The 21980-nt window shown below is 40.5% G+C and overlaps 1 protein-coding gene across 4 annotated transcripts in view; it reads right to left on the bottom strand.

The window, feature by feature from the left end:
- Window positions 1-21980, bottom strand: part of znf609b (zinc finger protein 609b) — a 90197-nt gene that overhangs the window by 27125 nt on the left and 41092 nt on the right. For all 4 annotated transcript variants that reach the window (XM_085406001.1, XM_085405983.1, XM_085405975.1 and 1 more), the window contains exon 3: window positions 6509-6734. In XM_085406001.1, coding sequence (XP_085262127.1) covers window positions 6509-6734 — 226 coding nt within the window. The remainder of the gene's footprint in view (window positions 1-6508; window positions 6735-21980) is intronic.

The raw sequence follows: 21980 nt of genomic DNA, 5'->3' as shown, positions 1-21980 counted from the left end.
CACACACAAACACACACACACACACAGGGAGAGAGAAGTAAGTTTCTAGGTCAGCCTGGGAGCTGGTGAATTTGAATCCACCAATCAGAGAGGCTGTGCACTTTTCCCCACCAAAACAGGTGCATCTGTTTACACACGCAGCAGCACAGAGAGACACAGGATTTTTGCAGTCTATTTCTCATAGTGACGACTCCCCTCAAACAAATGACCGTAATTTCCTAACCGTAGGGGCTAGAACGGTCATTCTTACACCGTTTTGTTCAGAAGAGATGGGGGAATCTTCAAGTGTTGACAATTTAATATTAAAATATGAATTTTTAGAGATATATGACATGGATGACTTGTTGACTTAGAAGCCACGAATTCCCCAATATGCAAATTTGAATGCCTGAGACCACATATGTGATTGGCTGGCTGGGAAGCCGTGCAGGCCCTGATTTGTGGATTTGAATTCCTCAGCCCTCAGATATGATTGGCTGGCTTAGAAGCCACGAAGGCCCCAATATGCAAATTTGAATGCCTCAGGACACTTATTTGATTGGCTGGGAAACTGTGCAGGCCCTGATTTGAAAATTTGAATGTCTCAGTCCTCACAGAGGATTGGCTGCCTGGGGACCTGGCAGAAATATATAGAAATACTATTATTAAGCATAAATACTACATTTAGTAGAAATACTATGTTTTAGCACAAATACTATAAAAAGAAGAAAAACTATAATTTAGCAGAAATACTATATTAAGCACAAATCCTATAAAAAGCAGAAATACTATAATTTAGAACAAATAGTATAAAAAGCAGAAATACTATAATTTGGCAGAAATACTATGTTAGGCACAAATACTATAAAAAGCAGAAATACTATAATTTAGCAGAAATACTATATTAGGCATAAATCCTTTGAAAAGCAGAAATAGTATGATTTAGCAGAAATACTGTATTTAGCACAAGTACCGAAAAGTACCAGAAATACTATGATTTAGCAGAATAGTAATAACTTATTGAAACACAAATGCACAGAGGGACACACAAACACAGGCTCTAATCCAGTCAACCAGTCTAACTATATTCAATTTAAATCCTACAATGACATGCTGCCAAATAAGGGCAGGGTCCTCTCTCTCCCACTAAACACACACACACACACACACACACAGGGAGAGAGGACTAAGTTTCTAGGTCAGCCTGGGAGCTGCTGAATTTGAATCCACCAATCAGAGAGGCTGTTTACGTTTTCCCGCCAAAACAGGTGCATCTTTTTACACACGCAGCACAGAGACATAGACCTGCTTCTTTCAGTTTATTTCACATAGTGAGGATTCCCCTCAAACAAATGACCATAATTTCCTAACCATAGGGGCTAGAGCGGTCATTCTTACACCGTTTTGTTCAGAAGAGATGGGGGAATCTTCAAGTGTTGACAATTTATCATTAAAATATGAATTTTTAGAGATATATGACATGGATGACTTGTTGACTTAGAAGCCACGAATTCCCCAATATGCAAATTTGAATACCTGGAGCCCACATACATGATTGGCTGGCTGGGAAGCTGTGCAGGCCCTGATTTGTGGATTTGAATTCCTCAGCCCTCAGATATGATTGGCTGGCTTAGAAGCCATGAAGGCCCCAATATGCAAATTTGAATGCCTCAGGACACATATATGATTGGCTGGGAAACCGTGCAGGCCCTGATTTGAAAATTTGAATGTCTAAGTCCTCACAGAGGATTGGCTGCCTGGGGACCTGGCAGAAATATATAGAAATACTATGATTAAGCATAAATACTACATTTAGTAGAAATACTATGTTTTAGCACAAATACTATAAAAAGCAGAAATACTATAATTTAGCAGAAATACTATATTAAGCACAAATCCTATAAAAAGCAGAAATAGGATGATTAAGCATAAACACTACATTTAGTAGAAATATTATGTTTGAGCAAAAATCCTATAAAAAGCAGAAATACTATATTAGGCACAAATCCCATAAAAAGCAGAAATAGTATGATTAAGCATAAATACTACATTTAGTAGAAATACTATGTTTTAGCACAAATAGTATAAAAAGCAGAAATACTGTAATTTAGCAGAAATACTATATTAGGCACAAATCTTATAAAATAGCAGAAACAGTATGATTTAGCACAATAGTAATAAGTTAAACAGAAAAATTGGAAAAGCAAAATGGACAGCTGAAAAAATGCTGAACATGCTGAGGGTCCCTCAAATATACTTGTTAAATGAAAAAATCAGCAAAAAAATGCACAGGGAGAGAGAAGTAAGTTTCTAGGTCAGCCTGGGAGCTGCTGAATTTGAATCCACCAATCAGAGAGCCTGTGTACTTTTTCCCGCCAAAACATGTGCCTCTTTTTACACACGCAGCACAGAGAGGCACAGGATTATTGCAGCCTATTTCTCATAGTGAGGACTCCCCTCAAACAAATGACCATAATTCCCAAACCGTAGGGGCTAGAGCGGTCATTCTTACACCGTTTTGTTCAGAAGAGATGGGGGAATCTTCCAGTGTTTACAATTTATCATTAAAATATGAATTATTAAAGATATTTGACTTGTAATGCACCATAACTGAGTAGAGCGAAGCAAAAACTGCCTTGACTTGCCCTCAAACAACGCTTTGTAACTCGAAATCTATTTGGAGTATCGATATCATTCTTTCACCGTAAGAGACAGCAGGCTTTGGTGAACAGTCATGGAAATTTTCAGGTCTCTGTGGAAATCCAAAAAAAAATTATGACGAGAGAAAAAAGTGGTTCATTTCCAGAGTTTTAAATCTGAAGAAATCTGAGCGAAGGACGAATTTCCTACCCTCAAACAAGTCCAACTCATTTCAGAACGGTAATAGGTGAGAAAGAAATTCTTGAATTGTGAGCGTCAGGGGTGTCTGAAAATATTCGGGGACAAGCCTCATGTCTTAAAGTCGCTTCGTTAAGGAGATATGACGATTCGAATATGCCTCTCATTACAGAAATCCAGCGATGATTTTGAACAAGCTCTCCATTGACTTTATATGGAGAGTTTTGAGACCTTGTGTTGGTCTGAGGAGATTTGCAAAAATTCTATAAATCCCACAACAATGATAGTGACATTTTCTGAAAGCCAGCAAAAATACCTACGTTTTGATGTATAATTTGTGGAAGTTGAGTGAAAATTGAGCAAGTAGCAAGAAGTTGTTCGGACATGAAGTGAAAATTGCAAAACCTTCAGTGGCACACTGGAAGCCAAGAGCATAGCAACCATAACAACGCATGTATTTTGTGAAAAATCACAATTTTGCAACTCAAAACTTTAAGAGGCATAAAAGTAAAACAGTAAAACATTTGAAAAAGCTGAATCATACCTGAATAGCCCAATAATTTGTGAACATTTTAAAGTTTGAATGGTTGTTCTAGGTGAAAATATGAGGAAGTAGTTAAGTTTCAAAAACAAGCAAATTTTAGCAGAATTGCAGAAGTTTCCCATTCATTTCAATGGGACAAATTAAAGGAAAAAAGCTTAATATTTTAAAAAGTATAATAGTTAAAAATAGCAAAAATCGTAGCGTAAATTAGCAGAAATAGCAGAATAGTTTAAAATTTGAACGGTGAAAATCGGCTGAAAATTGTGGAAGTAGTTAAGTGCCAAAAAGTGTACGGAAGCAACTAGAATAATAATAATAATAATAAAGAATAAAGAGAAACAGGAACTCAATAGTGTGGATGCTTAAAGCATCCACACAATAATAATAAAGAATAAAGAGAAACAGGAACTCAATAGTGTGGATGCTTAAAGCATCCACACAATTAAGGCTTCCGTTTAGATCCAGTCATAATCCAGATCCGGCTACATCTGAGCTCACATTACGCGGGATGAAAAATTTACCCGGCCCTCATCAGCCAAGATTCTTGTCACCGCTGACCTAAAGGTGCAGCTCCTGTAATCACATTTTGTTGCTTGCTTCCTCCTCATCTGTTTCTTTCACTGGCACATGTTGACTTGGGTGAGGCACAGACAATTACTGGGAGCCTGTTGTTCATTTACTCCCACAAGGCAGAAAGGCGGAGGTGATGAAGCAGCTGTTGGATGGCATGCCAAATGAAATGCACGCGCATGCATGCACACACACACACACACACACACACACACACACACACACACACACGCACACGCAGCGCATGCCTAAACAGCTCTCTGTCATGCAGAGAAGTGTGTGTGTGTGTTGGGTGGGGGGAGACTGCTCAACTTCACTGCTAATCAGAATGCCTCTGCTACGTCTTTGGGGCCTCAGTTTTGTTGCCTCTTCCCTGGTACTCTGCCTGGATTCGCCTGATTCCCTCATTTGGTTCTCATTTGTTCGGCTGCCACACGGTGCAAGAAGTCCACGTTCTCTTAGGGGAAACGCAGCTGAACAGCAGTTTGATGTAAGCGGCATCTGGGTCTCTTTCATTTTAAAACTAGCCAGTGGGCTGTCGAGGGGGTGAGGGTGGCTCGTACCATTAAAATGATGTAGAAGCAACACGCGTCTTTGTGTCGTTTAATGTAGTGTGCACAGTACAATGGGGGATATTGAGAAATGTCTCATTGCAAGACCCAGCCCAGATTCACCCCTATTATCTCTGCTACACTGAAGGTTTACTGCATATCTGTCAATTTAACACCAAGCAAAGGTTCAGAAACGGCGCGCATTTCAGCCACAGCTCGCAGCTCTCTCTTAAAAACACACCAGCTGGGGCCGAGTCAGTCAGCAGTGAACAAGCTGCTGTCTTCAAAGAATGTAATACATTTCTAAAATACCAAAAAGAGTGCGCAAGAGACAACTACAGGGCCACTCTATTTTTATCAAACTCGTTGCTTTATCCTTTATATGATATTCACCTGATCTTCTACCTTTAAGTTTTTTTGTTTTCTTTTTTTAATTAAAAAAAATGGCTTCAAAGCAAAGGAAGTGGGTTGATGCCTCGAAAACCTGCTGGTGTCTACAGCTCTGATAGCCACAACAACCTGTGCGCTACACCTGCTGTCTGCCCAAACCGCCCTCCAACCGGCTACTCTCCACCACGCCGCTTTTAAAACCACTCAAAGCTCCCACCAACATCCTCCCCACTGAGCCAGATAGAGTAGAGTCAGAAGAAAACACAGATCCATCAGGCCAAACCACTACCTCTTTCAGCCAAAATAGCAGCTTTGAGAGAGCGGAGTGCAGGCAAAGGACAGGCTCGGTTGGGGAAAGGGAAGGGGGCAGGGCGTGCGCGCTCGAGAGATGGAGGCTCAACCGCTCCGTGGGAGGCAGAGAATGAGGGAGCGCAAACATAGTACTGGTGCTGGCTCGGAGCCATGTTTGTGTCACTAACAGAAGTAGCCTTGTCCACCCCTCCCCCTCGCAGCCGCACCACCACCCCCACCCTGCCATAACCCCCTTGCCTTGCACTCGCTCTCTCTCAGTTTGCTTGGAAACAAGAGTCAAGGGGCGACTGGCTGGATGCTTGGTAACAGAAAAGAGCTGCAGTACAGAGCAAAAATCAAAAAAAAAAAAAGAGGAAAGAGAGGGGAGAAAAGCCACTCAATAGCAGGGACTGTGCTTTGGGAATGTTGATGAGGCAGGGACCTTTTTTTCCCTGTTTGGTTCCTCCAAGCAAACCAACAAACAGCTCTGTGGATGTGTGGGCGATTTGTACTCAGCATGCCCGCAGAGAGACTGAGAGCAAGCTGCTTTGAAGATTAGGTGTTTGCATTATTTCACATCCACAAAAGGAAAAAAAATAAAGTGGGGGGTGGGGGGGGGGGGGCAGTTCTTCAGAACCAGCAGAACCTGATGGTGTGATAGTAATACATCTTAAAATTAAATGAGCTGTATGAGGTTTTCGATCAAAGGGAGGAAAACTCAGAGTGTATAAGATTTCCCTCGGACTGCACTGCAGAAAAGGAGCCCACTATTTTCCCAACTGGCAGGCTTGCGGAAAACAAAAAAAAAAAAGAAACAAAGGAAAAAAGAAAAAGTGCTTTGTGTTTGAGGCATGTTGCTGCAGAACAGATATCTCTGTGCAACAAACTTCTGTCTGCGTACTAAGAAAAAAAGAAAAATATCCCCCCCCCTCCCGAACAAAAACAAAGAAATCAAGGCCACCTAAGAACTGCCTGCCAACTACTATTCTTCTTGGCAATATTACGCAGCATGTGCGCTGGTAAAGCACGCATTAGTACCACCAACAACAACCATTTCCTGAGGCTGTCTGAGCATATCCAATTACATTTTAGGAGGCAAATATGTACAGTAATGACAGCAAGATGATTTTTTTTAAATGACAGAAGATTCACTAAAGCTTTGAAAAACCAATAGCTCTTTGATGTTAATATGCAAACACATAGCTGCTCTGGCTTTGTAAATAAAAGGAAGAAGGAAAACCTATCCCATATGTTTTTACCTATTTTCTTTAACTCCACAATCCACAGCTTATTTGTTTTAAAGGGAAGAGATTTACAAAGCAGCACGTTAAACTGCTCCACTTACCGTCTTCAGTTTCCTGCCACACTATGCCTTCAAGATTGACACTGGTTCCAGGCTCACAGGGCCCCAAGCACTCCGGTTCGGTAGACAGGGCCACGTCTGATGTGTTCACCGCCACCGAGCGTGTGCGCACCATTATCTGCTCGCATGGTGAGGCAATCTCACTGTTGCCTACTGTGGCCAGGAGGTGGAGGGGGGGTGGAGCTGGCGTGGAGACAGGAGATTCCATCTGTGAAGGAAGAAGTGGAGGTTCAGAGAAATAGAAACACACTTCAGAACCACTCTCTAAACAGATACGGGCCAGATGTTGAGTCTCAGACCAGCGGATGCCACAATGAGAGGAAGTGAACAAAGCGCTGAATGCATCGAGGACATTCTGGTATTTCAGTGGACTTTAAAAGCTAGCTTGGTTACAGAAAGCGTGATGCAGCAGTTAGCAATGCACTGCTGTGTTTTTCCTCGCTTCAGTGGTGATTAGCAGGCAGGGAAGGCAGAAGTGGAAATCTGAAAAGGACCGTATTTGTTATACGAGGTCGGCCAAACAATCCCTCCCCGAGCTTTCCTCCCTCGCACACTGCGAAGCGACGCTCGTGACACCAAATCATCTCGCAGACTGATCACTCATTAATTTCCTCAATTAAAGAGCTAGTTGTGGCAAAGGAGTGGGCTGCTCGGGGTCAGTAATTGATTCCACCTGTTCTGACACTCTGTGACAGTAATGAAGAGACAGTGGGCCGACACGGAGAAGGAAAATGAAAAGGACAGCAAGGGAGGGAGCCGATGAGAACATCTGAGGGGAAGAGAGAACTGCAGGCTGAAAAATGTGTAGGTGGGAAAGAGGCACAGAGGAAGAGTGATGGTGATTTAAGGGCCGGAGTGACACCAAGCTTAGCGCTCTTTATTCAAGGTAGTCGACATTAAAGCGCTCCAAATCATTAGCACTGAACTGCAGGAGGAATGCCACGCCGCAGCCAGCACCGCACATTTATTAATTGGGCATAAACCACTCAGTGCTTGGGAATATGCTGCCAATGCTGGATCCTATTAGACTTAGAAGACAAAACAACAATTGACACGTTGGATTATAAGCCTGTACACCCTTTAAATAATTGTTCTAATCTACTTACTGCTCCGAGCTGAAAACGATGTAGAGAACTACAACAAGTCGGTGCTGCAGATGGTGAAGTTACCGCTTACATCTTAGGGATGTCCGTCCACCATTTTATCTGAGAATGAAACAGCTGAAGTGTTGGGAAACTAAACTCTACTAAAGGGACGAGCACAAAACCAACATTTATCGTTTCCAGATGATGAATCCTACTTTAGTGTAATTTTTCAAACAAGTACCCGCAACAGTAATGACATGAGCCACATCGATACTTTTTATCCAGTTACATTTGCTGCTGATATTACCATGGTACCACGCAAATGTTGCATTTGTTCAAATCGAATATTACCGTGCTAAACAGTGTTCACCACGGTAAACAATATAATGCCTTCTCAACACTGATCATGCTCTGAATGCTGTTCAAAGCACCACTTTACTTAGGTAGAGCTTTTCACAGCCAGCAATGCTTCATGAAATGAGGGGGTTACATCCAAAACCACCATGATGCTCAATTACTGCAAATGCCACTATGTTTTTCTGCTTTTTTGCATTTTGGGCTATCACAGTTGAACTGCTTTTATAACTCGCCTCACAAAAAACACTGAAAAATCTGTGCCAAACATGAATTAAAACCATTAGCATTTTCATTTCCCCATGTCTCTGTGCCTTTAAGGGGGACTTTTAAAATATAAACTAGGGCTGGACAATTAATAGAAAATGAACCAACATTCAGAGCCTCAAATTGATGGAATCTTTCTGGCTTTGTTTTTAAACTCTATTAATATTTGCCCCATTATATACTATCCCCTTTAAAACATACTACAAAGAGTTGTCACGTGACTCTTTCCCATTCAGTCCGCGACACGGAAACATCATTGAATGAAAGTCAAACATTGAGCCAGTTGGAACAACTCCAGCCGTTTGTGCCAAATAAAAAAAAGCTGTGTCTGTTGTTCGGATACATTTTTGGCATCAATAAAGACAACATTAAACATAAAGCAGAAAGCTGTGCTAAAAATTGCTTTAGTGACCGAAGGTAATACCACCACCAGGAGTGCATCATATTAGCTAAAAAGTATCCTAGCATTTGCAGTTGAGTATACAGTACAAACACAGTGAACTATGAGGACTATGATGCGTGTGTAACAATAACTGTTTATTAATTGAAATCGGGGTAAAACATTCTATTAATCGTGATTTTGATTTGAGGACTATCGCCCAGCCCTAATGCACACTATGAATTATTCTGTGTGAAGTGCATCAATCACAAAATAAAGACTCGCGCTCTGTTGTGAATCGAGTGCTTTAAAAACCAAACATTAGTCTTCAATGAAATCTAACATTAGCTCAAGACATGTCATCATAGAAGCTTTATATTTCATGGTTTAGTGAAATCAGCGTGGATAGTCCATTTCTCCCAGTGCTCAGAGGAAGAGCAAATTAATGAGTGCAGAGAGCGACAGACTCTCAGGGCTAACGACATAGTAATCACTGTGTGTCAGTTTCTGATGCATGATGTGGCCAAGCTGCAGGCCAACTGAGACAATGAGACAGGACAGGTAATCACCCAAGCTGTCACCGCACGCTGTTCTCAGGCCTTATGGAGACGCACAGGGCTGCAGACAAGACCGCACAATAAACCCTCCCTCAGAGTGACAGCAAACGGTGAAAGGTGATAAACAGGTTCATGCACGGCCTACGGACTCAACTCTCAAACTGCTCCTAAACTGTGTCCACAATTTAGGAGCTGACATCTTGGATACATTTCTGGCCAAAGCTAGTCGACCACATTATGGTCTGGCAATAACCGGCTTATCGCAATGAAACTACTATGAGGTCCACACAATTAAAACCTGCAGTAAAAATGACTAATAAAACAGTTCGTGGGACATGTGCTTTAATCAGCCACTTCATTATTAATTATTTACTCATACAGACTGACCCACCTTTGCTATATTGCATACAAGTCCTGCAAACCATTATTCTGGAATACAAATGTCCAATTAATCCTTTTCAATTTAACAAGTAATAATGATTGTAGCCTTCTTCTCTTCATATTTTGCTACATATTTGAAAACAACATTATTTTAGCTAAAACGACGTGCATTTGTGCATGTGTTGAGTTATAGGAGGCTAATGAAAGGCTCTAGTAATGAATTATGGAAAACGCAGGTTGAGTGTCACAGCAGAGTGGGGTTCAAGGATTCCCCTGGTTTCTAGGAGTATCAGAAGCCTTTTAATCATTGTACCTCTCTAATTATTTGTATGAAGAACACTGACTGCTGGTGATTCCCAGAACAATTATAATTTCCATTAATGAACTTGAATTCCACATAGGGCTGGGCCATATTATACCGTTCACGGTAATACCGGTATAATGTTAGGCAACGATAGGAAAATGAAATATCGCGATAGAATGGGAGTAAAACGCGCATGCGCAGTGCCTTTGTTTTCATACGCACATGGCCGATTGTTGAGTGAAACAGATGAACCAGAATTGGTTTGTAAAAATGGTGCAACTTCCGTGATGTGGAACTGGTTTGGTGTTTGTCCGTCAGATACACAACAAAGCACATTTTTTGCAGAACATGCAAGCGGCCGTTGTTATTGTCATATTTGTCGGACTAAGATGCTCTTAAATCTGGGAGTAATCTGGGTCCTAAACTCCGTATTCTTCAGGTCAAACAACACTGCAGCATCACTTAGAGTTAAAAACTGTCTAAATTCTTTCATCTTTAATAAAATGATCAGCATTGCTGCTTTACCAGGTGTAACTATAAAGTTTAACTTCCAGGCATCCACGAAAACAAAAGTTATTACATTTAACGGAGTTAGAAGTTAGCAGGAAGCTAGCGGAAGTTAGCTCGCTAGTTTCGCTAGTTACCTAAGCATGATATTGCATGTTCTGACTGAGAGATTTCTGAAAAAAATCAAACGTACAGCTCTGCTATCACTTCCAACATAAATGAAGACAGGAAACTAAACAGCAGTGACGTTTGTAGGGTTACTGAAGTTGGGCTAGCTGGTATATAATGATGTGCTACGTGATCGCTAGCGACACAGCTATGTTAGCATAACATAAACAGTGAAGCTGGAGGACGAACACTAACACTTTTCCACTTATAAAAGTTAACGTGAAGGTTCTTCATGGTTAGAGACAAATGCAATCGCATGACAGGATACTGTAAACGGACCAAACTTCAGTCAGGAGAACAACTGAGATAATCCATCCACAATACGAGGTTAGTCATTAATATACTGCAACAACATGGGAATAGAGCAGCTGCCAGAGAATTCAATATTAATGAATCAATGGTACAGAAGTGGAGGAAGCAAGAAGAATGAGTTTAATAAAGTTTGATTTATCTGACTGCTTTGTTTCGCTTAATGTGCCTTATAATCCCGTGCACCTTATGGTCCGAAAAATGCGTACTGCACACTGCAGTTTAATGTTGCAAAGCACCTCTTTTTAACTTCAGTGGATATTATACATGGTTATGCTCAGGATATGTCAGCCCATTTCTACTGGAAATGCCTTTTGGTTAAACTTTCAGCAAGGAATTTGCATTTGCACTGTTACATTTTTATAAAGCTTTAATGTACATAAAAACCAGCTTCTTGTTTAAGTGAAAATAAATGGAAGGTTGTCTTTTTGCGCTAGTAATGTTGTGGAGTTGTATTTTGTCTCGCATCAATTATATCGCCGGTTATATCGTTATCGCAAATTTTCAAATATATATCGTGATAAATATTTTTGGCCATATCGCCCTGCTCTAATTCCACAGTCTCGTGCTATATTTTCAGATTAAGTAAAACCTTGCTGAGATGAGTTTTGGCTTAATTTTTTTCTGTTACCAAGCAGGGGAGGGAAAGTATTTCATTTCAACTGTCAGAAACATACAGCAGGTGATGAGCCACTCCGTATAATGCAACTATATAATAAAAATAAAAAAAAACATTTACTAGGTAACTGTATTTTTTTTTAAACAAAAAAAGCAGAATCACAGTGGAAACTGGAGCAGTTTTGAAAGTGCATGAATATAATTCTCCACTTCCAGGTTCTGTCTATGGATGAGTGAACAAAAGTACTTTCTCTCTGAGGCTGGAGAATGCAAAACCACACACTGAAATGCCCTGTGTCCAGCCTTTTAAAAACCCCCACATGCAACCGAACTACATAACTTGCCAGATTACAAGGCTCTACCCGACTCTCAGCCAATGCTAAATTCTATGATTTCTTCCCTCCTTGCTAGACTTCACAGAAGGATTTGGAAATCTCTCCTAAAAAAACCACAACGCTCAAGTGTCACGCAAACCTTTTCTTAACTCAAACCTTGTGCCAGCTCTACAAGAAAGCCAAAACTGGCAATAATAATGTTTAACTCGCTGGCAAAAATCCCCAAAATCCAGGACTGCTCTTGTGCATATTTCAAGAGTGCTGACTTAAGGGGAACTCTGCCTGGATTTCCAGTGTTCACACAATAAATCAGCTGTGGCAGATGGATGCTTGCTGCACTTTTAACTGGACGCATTTAACTTCAGCTTTAACTTGTTTATTAGAGTTGGGATTAAAAAAACTGAGCACTGAGCTTGGGCGGCAATTATTAAAAGGATTACACTGCAGTATTATAGTGACTAAGTTGTCTTGGCTATAATCGGTGATGAGGCGCACACACACACACACACACACACACACACACACACACACACACACAGTTGACTATTATAACTGTAGACACTTGAGTGCAAGTAAAACAGCTACAACCCCCGACTGTGAGATCCTTTAAAATGCCCCAGTGACAGTAACGTTAAAGTTGCTACAAGGACAGCCTGTATTTTCATTTTAACTTATGATCACTGACAGCAGCCAGTGAGAAAGGATCTGATCAGCTCCAGTGGGAGATACGGGCCGATGGGTAACTTTCTCTTTTAACATTTCCTTTAAAAGGTCAATAAAGCTGTCATGTTGCAGCTGCTGTCATTAACATGCTTTTTCCCCATTCTGTTAGGCAGTTTGCTAAAATGAGGGTCACAGACACTGCTGATGCACACGGGAATGAATAAATGGCAGCAGATCGTAACAGCGGACCAAGCTAAATATGATATACAGTCAGCTGGGAGAAGACGTAGGAAGGATTTTACAGCTTGCAGGCTGTTGTGTATAAAAAAAGACGTCTTCAAATCCATACACTTTAGCTAATTGTCAATATACTCAATCAATATAAGCCTAGTCAAATGTCTCTTTGTACACACAAAAACATCTGTTAATGTTTTTTTGCCATTACTGTCCCACTTGTACAAGCAGGTCACAGAGAATCATGTGTGCAACAACAGTTCAATGTGCTTGACAGCTAAATCACACAATTTACTTTGTTGCCGATTTTTCTTCCTAAGTGTCTGCGAGAAAACACAAGCAGCGTAACCCTCGTTAGAAGCAGGGTCTTTGAGTCAGGCGAGATTGTGAATACTGAATCATGTGGACTGATGGCAGGAGTGGGTTATCGTATCCCTCTTTAAAAAAAAAAAAAAACCTTTATAAAAACTTTATGAGTAGGTACTGCACACAACAAAAGAAAGAGGAAAGAAATGCAAGCAGATTGTGTCAGTGGGAGGTTGATTAACATTGACAGAAATGTAGATGATTTAAAAAATTTTTTTACATAATTCTTAGAAATAAGCAGTAAACATACAGTCAGCTGACATATCTTGTTAGTAATTAACTGTTTTTACACAAAGCAGCAACCTGAAATCATTAGTAGAATTTTAAAGTTAAAAAAAGAAAAAGAAAAAGGAAGTGGTCAATTTTATTACCACGTACTGTAGTTATTTAGGAAAAATTCACTTATGTTCAGTATATTACAGTAGATAGTATGTCAGCTAGCTTAACAATGACTTAGTGAAGTAGATATTACTTTCTGTTCATGCTGGAAGAGGGAAACAAACTCCCTAGTGTCTCTCATTCTCTGTCCTAACATTAGCAGCAGTGCTTCAGAAGAAGTGAAAGCCGCACTGCTGCAATTTTGTTTATGCCAGCTGGCCTGTGTTACACCAACCCAAGGAGACCGTTGTGCGAAAAGTGAAGGCGGGAGAAAAATATTGATATGGTAATACACAGCATCACCTCCTCTTGTGATACCTGATTGGTACACTGGTGACAAATCTCATTATTTTATTAATGGTCAAGGGACCCCCACGGCCCACCTCCCCAACTTTACCAATCAGAATCACTACTTTATGACTCTTTGTGATGATATTTTTACCAAATGAATGAGGGCAAAGTCAAATTAAGTTAACTGACCTAGAGTGGGAAATTGGCGAACCACACAGACAGTGGGGGAGAGCAGAGAGCTAATTAATTTAAATGACACGTTATTAAAATTGAGAATAATGATAATACACAAACGCTGACATCTCGAAGCACAGACTAAATACACAAGACGTTCTTTTTGCCTTTTGGGACTTTGCCCCCTCTTCTTCACTTCTAGCAGATATCATGATGCATCCTAGCAACATATTGAGTTTTGAACTGGTATAACATGATAGCATCATTACTGGGGTATCATTTTAGAAACTTGAATTATTCTCTGAAAGTGGAAAGTAGTAAGCGAGATAACGTGTGCATAGTTACAAATGCTGTTGGTGAATACGTTGAGACCTAAAGTCACCAACAGTGACTGATGTATATAACCCCCAAGAATTTCCAGCCTACTAAAGCAGTAGAAATAAAACATCATTTTCGACATCAAAAGAAAGGGAGAGAAAAAAATCTGTCTTGAAAGAAGAACATGTAATTCTTTCTGACAATGAACCATTAAGTAAAAAAAAAAAAGGAGTCTTTGCTGACTTCTCAGCTTGGCGAAGTTAAGTGAGCCGGCTTCAACTACGTAATTCTTTTTGACTCCAGGGGCAAAGCCTGTCAACATCTTTGGTGAGTTACTGAGGTCGAAGGCCAGTCGAGATTACGCTCCTCCACTGGGACATGTAATCTGCGCAGCATTGTCGAATCGAAACATAATGAATTTAAGAACAGCAGCATTTAAATTCTAACCAATCAAGACGACGGGTATACGAAGTCTAATGATCAGCATACCGTCGCTGGGCGGCTTTTAGAGAGCGAGTTGCATTACTGAGATCATTGAAGTAACATGGCTATCAGCATTAAGCCACAATTGAAAACAAATCCTCAAGCCTCATCTAATTAGATTACTAAATTGTTCAAAAACAGCCAGGAGACACACATACCAACAAAAGAAAAAGACACATAAAATGACTGGATTCCCTTTCAAGTCCTGAAGGTCTATCCAATTGTTTTCAAACACTGCACACTGGACTAATTCCTTTTCTAAAACCACACTGTCATTCTCTTTGAAGCTCAGATGAATCACAGAAACTGAGAGAGAAAACACAAACAGGAACACCTGACATCTATTGTAGACCACCAGCTGGCAAAAGCCACTCAGTTTCTAGGCAACTCTTCTCAGTTTTAGCTGCTAATTGCGCTTTCAGGAAAAACTAACCACGCATAAATAATACAGAGAGGAAACAAAGCTGCGATGAAGTCGGTCACCCATGACCTACAAGCTCTTTGGCGCTATAATGAGTGAGCCAGGAACTCAGTCTAAACAGTTATTGTCTTGCCATATGACTCCTTAACATTACAGCCCTGCACCTTGCACAGAAGTGACATCATTTTTTTAAATATACGGCACACTAGAGGAATGAAGCTGGACTTCATTTGTTTTCAGCTTAGAAGCCTAAAAAGAAAACAGACTCCTTTTTCCAAACATTTTATTTGTAAACATCTCAAAGAAAATGTGATTCGAGGTCCGATCCAAGCAAGCCCAGATTTTAACACTTAATATTACGGCTCGTTTTTTATGATGCAACGCTGCCACATTTGGGAACTGTTAAAGACGAGTCATAAACATGAAAAATGTCTTTAAAGGCACCAGCTTCATATGCAGCACTGAGTCGACTTTCATCTCAAAGCCCTCGTCCACAGCTGTGAAATACAGCTCAGCTATTAGAATGACATGTAATGCTTTCGCATTTGTGTAAATTTCAGTGGTAATCAAATTTAACATCTTTTCAGTGTGACAAATTATAGCTGTATGCTGCAAATCAGAGCTACTATTTTACCAAGGCCTTTGATTATACTGAAAAAAAAAAAAAGGCATGCAAAGCTTTGTCAGAGAGAAACCTCTTGTGAGAGCATGAGAGGCTTACCTGTGGAGACATCTGCACTCACTGATGAAAGGACAACATACATTAGTCAGGAGACTGTTCCCACTGCTACCAGCTACATGACGGCAAGTAAAAGTGATATAAAAAGACAGAAGGCACATAGGGACCGCAGGGTAGAGGACTGAGCCAGGATAAGTAGAGCTTACCAATTTGCTCACTTATGAAGCAGTGGCCTAATTTGTTCACAAAAGCAAAGTCACACAGAGGAAAAAGTCTTATCCATTTAACACTGTGATCAGCTGCCGTATAACACCACAGGGTTGTGGCTCCTTACTTCTTTAGTACAAGCTATCTTGAAGACTGTGTTATGTTGACTAGCCAAATGCTATCCGATTGTCTAAACAGGCAGAAAATATAAAAACATATAACTGATCTGTTGATCATGTGGTCTAAATATGTCGAGTCTACATTAAAGCCTTGGGTCATGCTTTGGACAACAATTTAGGATAACAAGCGGAAATTAAAATGAGGAGCCACCTTTTAAGGATCTAACGATTGTCCAACTGCACTGTAATGAGGACACAATCTTTTTGTCTGAACTGTTACATCCCTGTGGGGGAATCATTTGTACCCATTTAGTTCAGAGATTTCTCAGGCGGGCCAGATGCTTAGTTGATTGAATGGCTAACATCCTCTTGTCTTGGTTCAGCTTGACCTTGTCAACCTAATTCCTTCGTCTCTTCTCTGGTTCAGCTAGCTGCATTGAGCCTAGGTCTGGTATTGTTTGTTAGAGGACGGGGTGGGGGTTGGGTTATGTGCATAAGTGGGGCGGGCTGGTATGAGGAATGAAAGCCCTCATGTAGAGGCAGGGTAACCTGAATATCCCTTTATGTTTACTACAGCCAAATGTTTTGAATGCCTATGGCCGGGTAAAATGCAACTATTGTCCACTATACAACAAAAACTATTCTCTTTGTTAGGCTGGTTGTTTCATAAGATCATCTGTGGTTTCTAAATCAGTCGTTTGTGGCTAGATTATGAGCAACACTTAATAACTCAACTTATTGAGGATATTAATGTTGTTGTATCCTCTACAAAGTGGAAAGCTCCTTGAGGCAAATAAATGATATGTGATATTAGGCTATCCTAGTAAATGGAAGATGTTTTAAGCTCTCTGTAGTGCCGCATACTGTACCAGCATGACTTCTAACAAGCATTTTATTCTTTGATCCACCTTTTATTTCCCGTTTCTGTTAACAGTTGATTAAATGAGTAACTCTACTGCTATTCATTTCTGTTGCAACACTGTAAATATGTGGGCAGATTAAAACTATCATCTCTTTTTCCTTTTTCTCTTTTCCCATCCCCCTCGTTCTGACCATAGGTCAATTGACAACAACAGTATCTATTACAAAAATAAGCCACATTCTTGTCAAGGTCATCCACTTGCGCCCGACAGCGAGAGAAGCTGTGCTGGGAGCAGAAATCCAGATAAGCTAAGCTGAGCCTACGAGGATTTCTCTCTCACCAACCCTCTCCATAGTCATAAATCTTATCTCACAGCAAAGGGAAACCTGACAACAAACTGAGAGGCTGTCATCAACAGCTCAGCCACCGAGATTCCCACCCAAATACCAATGAGTCAGCCTCTGGCCAAACACAAGCTTGTGAGATCAGCCCAGAAAGGGAAAAAAAAAAGGAAAAAAAGAAAGAGAAGCTAGCAACCTGTGCAGTGTACTTGTAATATAATGTTTACAACTCAGCACAATGTTGAAAGCTGTGACCAAAACTCTAGCTTTGGGTACTTACTATCCTGCTTTCAAATGCTCAAATGCAGCATGCATTAGGCTGAGCAAAAATAAATGCTCCTAGACATACAATCCAGTTAAGTAGCAAAAGGCATACTACTAGTTCCACATATTATACAAGGAAAACAAGTTGTTATTCAGGCTGTGAGATTTCCCCAGAGCCCCTAACCTCAAACTATTTATAGATGTTCTGTTAGTCTCAGTTTCCCTTGTGTTGATGCTTTGCTGTGGGTGGTGCCTTCCCCAAACACTAGAAAGACAATCCTAAGCCACACATCAATAACTACACTTTACAGTTAAAAAAAGAGAGAAGAAAAACAATAGGGGATATGCTAAATTGCTTTCCATTATCTTATGCTACTTATACTGACAAACAAAAACAATTGAAGATTACACTTGGTACACCGCAGACCTGTCATAAAGAAAGTTACAATACGAGGTGATACATTAGGCTGAATTTTGCAATATTCTACACAAATACTCAAGGTAGCTACACAGCAGTCAGTAGAGAACCTTTGGGAGCTTATCAACACGCTCCTAAAATCCATTGGCTCTCTAAAAAAAAAAAAATACAGTGCCTTAATACACCTTTGGGATAGAGAGCTCAGCTAAAAAAGTAGATAATAAAGGTGTAAAAGGTCAAGGGCATACTGTAGGAGTAGAAAGAATCTGTACACCAGAAGGAGTGTTTTGTGCTCTGCTTGGCAAAGAGTGCTCAAACTGCACTCGTGCTGCTACTTTAAGAAGGGCTTGCTACTCTGATTGACCTCTAATGCTTGCTGCCCCATTGAACCATGTCTATCTTAATGGACGATGATGTGCACTGTAACCGAGTGCCAATAGTTCCTGCACCACAGCCTCAGAACCCTATAGACTTCTGCACCTTAATACACCTTAGGGACAATGACTGTTATAGCTCGCATCACACAACATTTCGGCACTGGGGAGAGGGGGAAATTGCTGAAAATGCAGGCGAGTGGAAGAGGATAGCAGGGGAGGTTACCCCGACTGTTTATTATCACAGCACGTCTGTGAGCTGTTTTGATATTTATAGTTCGGAAAAGCCTTTGGTATTATCTAGAGAGTTAAGTGAGAAACCTTTTCAGGAATTAAACACCAAATGAAATCTTCTTTAGCAAATCATTCAGAAAGCTGTCTGAAAAGGTTTAAAGCTACTCAGTAGATGCCCTATAACATTACAACAAAAGCAGACTGACCCCTCGAATGTTTCTAAGACACTTAACAACATGTGGCAATGTGTCAGCACAATACAGTAAAGCTTTTGCACCGCGGTTGCTTGTAGGGAATCTCTAAACAAATTATATCTCTGTGCCCTTCAGATCATTAAAAGCACTAATAAAGTCAGTCCCTGGTGATGGCCAGAGAGCACGAGTAAAGTGAAACCCACTATATCGCACCAAATCTCCCCTCTCGGCCAGCCGCTTAGCAGAGGTCTGCTACTCTCAGCCATCAGTTTGATGACCTTGTTAGTTTGAGTGCCTAATCTGCTAATGCCCTGATAAAAATAAACAGTCAGTGCAATCATTGTAGTCCTCCCCTCCACCCTCCCTCCGCCCTGTCTGCAGCTGCTGTCCATAAACACAGATGATACCTCCATCTTTATTTATCCTGAGGACTTGCTCTCATACTGACAATCTTAAGAGGCGGAGGCGTGAGTTAAATACCTTTTAACACAGTGTGACTTATGTACTCCATGTATCTGTGCACGTTCCTTCCAGTTAATCTGGTAGCACCTGAATGTGTTGGCTTCAACCTACAAATAACCACCTTCGTCACTTTTCTGGAAAAGTTGCTACGGTAACTTTACATACAGATTTATGCATCACTTTTAGGGATGGGTACCGGTGTCCGGTTCTGACATAAACGGTAGTAACCAGACCGAAAAGCAGCGCACATTTCGGTGCTTTATTTCGGTGCTTTTTTTTCCTGAGCTGTGATACACTTCTAGCCAATCATTTTACGTTTCCGAGGATAGTAGGCGGGTCAAGGTACGTACGTTCTTTTAGAGCAGAGCTACAGATTAAAAATGTCCAAGGCGAAGCGGTCAAAAGTCTGGCTGTACTTCACAGCAAAATATGCAAACTCAGCAGCCTGCAACAAGTGCTTTAAGGTGATACTGTGATACTGTCAAAGGAGGTAACACCTCAAATCCGATGAAACACCTGGCGACGCATAGCGTTTTGGTTTTTTTTAAAAGCCAAGAAATGCGCTGTATTTGATAGCTTGCTGCGAGACCTCACACCGAGCGCATCTACTGCGGGTGTGGTGCCTGTTATCAGACCCGGAGTTAGCAACATCCCCAAAAACACGAAGAGGAGAGTCCTGGCCCCTAGCCCTGCCAGTGTAGCAGAAATGATGAGGATGATGATGGCAGCAGCAGCTGTTCTTCTCTGTGTGAGTAGCTTAATGTTGTTCGTGTGTAATTTACGTTGAGTAGGCTAACCACGTTATTACATTAATGCAGGTAAGGTGAACTAGCAAACATCATCATAGCTACATGCGGCTGTCTTCTTGTTTGATGGCAGATACTCCCTTCACCCTGGCCAAAAAGGCTAAAATGACCAAAGAAAAAGAGGGAAACGGCTAAACATGAGAGGTTTTTGGACAAAGTTTGTGTTTTTTCCATTGTTTAAGCACTGCTTCCAGCCAAGAGTGATACCATATATGCCCCATAGCTGCAGAAAAGGCTAACATTGTTATCTTTTTACAAAAACCAGCTGAACACGAGAGGTTTTTGGACCAATTTTGTGTTCTCCATTCTTTAAGCACCGGTTTGAGCACCGTTTGAGCACCGGCACAGTTTCAAAAGTACCGATTTGGCACCGGTATCGGATAAAACCTAAACGATACCCATCCCTAATCACTTATACGGCTGCGCACATCTCTTTACAAGTTGCTCAACTCACTACAAGATGATTGTTTTGAAGAACTGCAAGGATATTCTAAAGATAAAAAAGGCACCACTCCCCAGTTAATTCTGACTAAAGCTGGACTTAATAGATAAAGTCTGGGATGTGATGCACCCTGTGTCGGAAAAGGGTTTGGATTCTAATCTAAATGAGTAATTTAATAAAAATCAGAAAACTTTACTTTTTCCTACATATGTCAGCCAAAGGACACCAGGCAAAGTGCTGTTTTTTATGCTATATTTGGCCTTTATAAGCTTTTCAAGTATTTCTAATGTAGTTTGAATCTTTGATGCTTAATATTTCATGGTCAACACCAGAGAGAGATGAGATCGAAATTAATAATTAAACAAAAGTACATATTTAAAATTCTTCAAAAAGAAAAAACCCTCCACTGACGAGTCACTGATGGTTTTTCCATGCCAACTTTGGACCTCGTCAAAGAACAGTAAAACTCTGCAGCCAACAACTGTAGAACTAATACACTGTATATACACTGGTCTGCAAAATGACATGGATACACTGAGGTAACAGATTTGGAATTCATCTAAATTAGACCATGAAACACTCCAGCTCATGTAGTCTAATGGTCATGCACAGCTTGTACAAAGTCAGTCAATTCAGACATTATATTTTTTGTATATTAAAAGCCGCATTCAGCACAAAACAAACTCCCAGGACTTTTACAAAAAAAAATGTAGCTACTAAAAAAAAGAACAACATTAATTGTGAAAGACAACATAAATAACTGGATTTAACATCAAAATCTGTCACTCTTCAAGGATACATGAGGTTAATGGACAGGACTGAATGTAATTAGACTTCCAGATGGACAAAACATAATTGAATGTGCGAGTCAAGGACTATACAACTCCCCAGCCTCCACAACAATCAGGAGCTCATTTCCATATTAACTTTACCTTTATTGATCCGATCACACATTCTCTTTTCTTGCTACCACACCAACAAACTTAAACCTTTTAAGGACCTTTTAAGATTGTGCGGTGTAGAAGAAATGCACTTAGAATTGTTTAACTGTCGTATAAATTGTGCTTATTTAGACAGCTGTCCATTTGGTGCCATGGAAAAATATGGAGTAGAATAATAATACATTTTTAACACAAGAAGCCCTGAATGGCTCACGAACTCTGTGTCTCAATAAAGCACCATTTGATAAATGGAGAAACCAGCTAAATGTCTTTCTGGCTTGATTTATGGCATCCTAATATGCAACAAGGAGGACTACAGATGAGGTCAAAAAATACCCCATGTATAAAGAGATTTTACATTTAATCATTGTTTTATTAGAAGTGAAACAACTGACACTGAAAACAACATTAATTATAAAAAAGGATCACCCACACAGATGGATCATCGCCTAAATCTGTAGCTTGATTAGCTTTCTAATAACTTGCAGCTCATTAACAAAGCTGTCATAAGACTGTTTT

The sequence above is a fragment of the Rhamphochromis longiceps genome, linkage group LG1, assembly GCF_057381845.1.
Source record: "Rhamphochromis longiceps isolate RC_006_pf linkage group LG1, R_longiceps_female_GT1.1, whole genome shotgun sequence".
NCBI lineage: Eukaryota > Metazoa > Chordata > Actinopteri > Cichliformes > Cichlidae > Rhamphochromis > Rhamphochromis longiceps.
The sequence above is the reverse complement of the archived record's forward strand: the minus strand, read 5'-3'. Positions and strand labels throughout refer to the sequence as shown.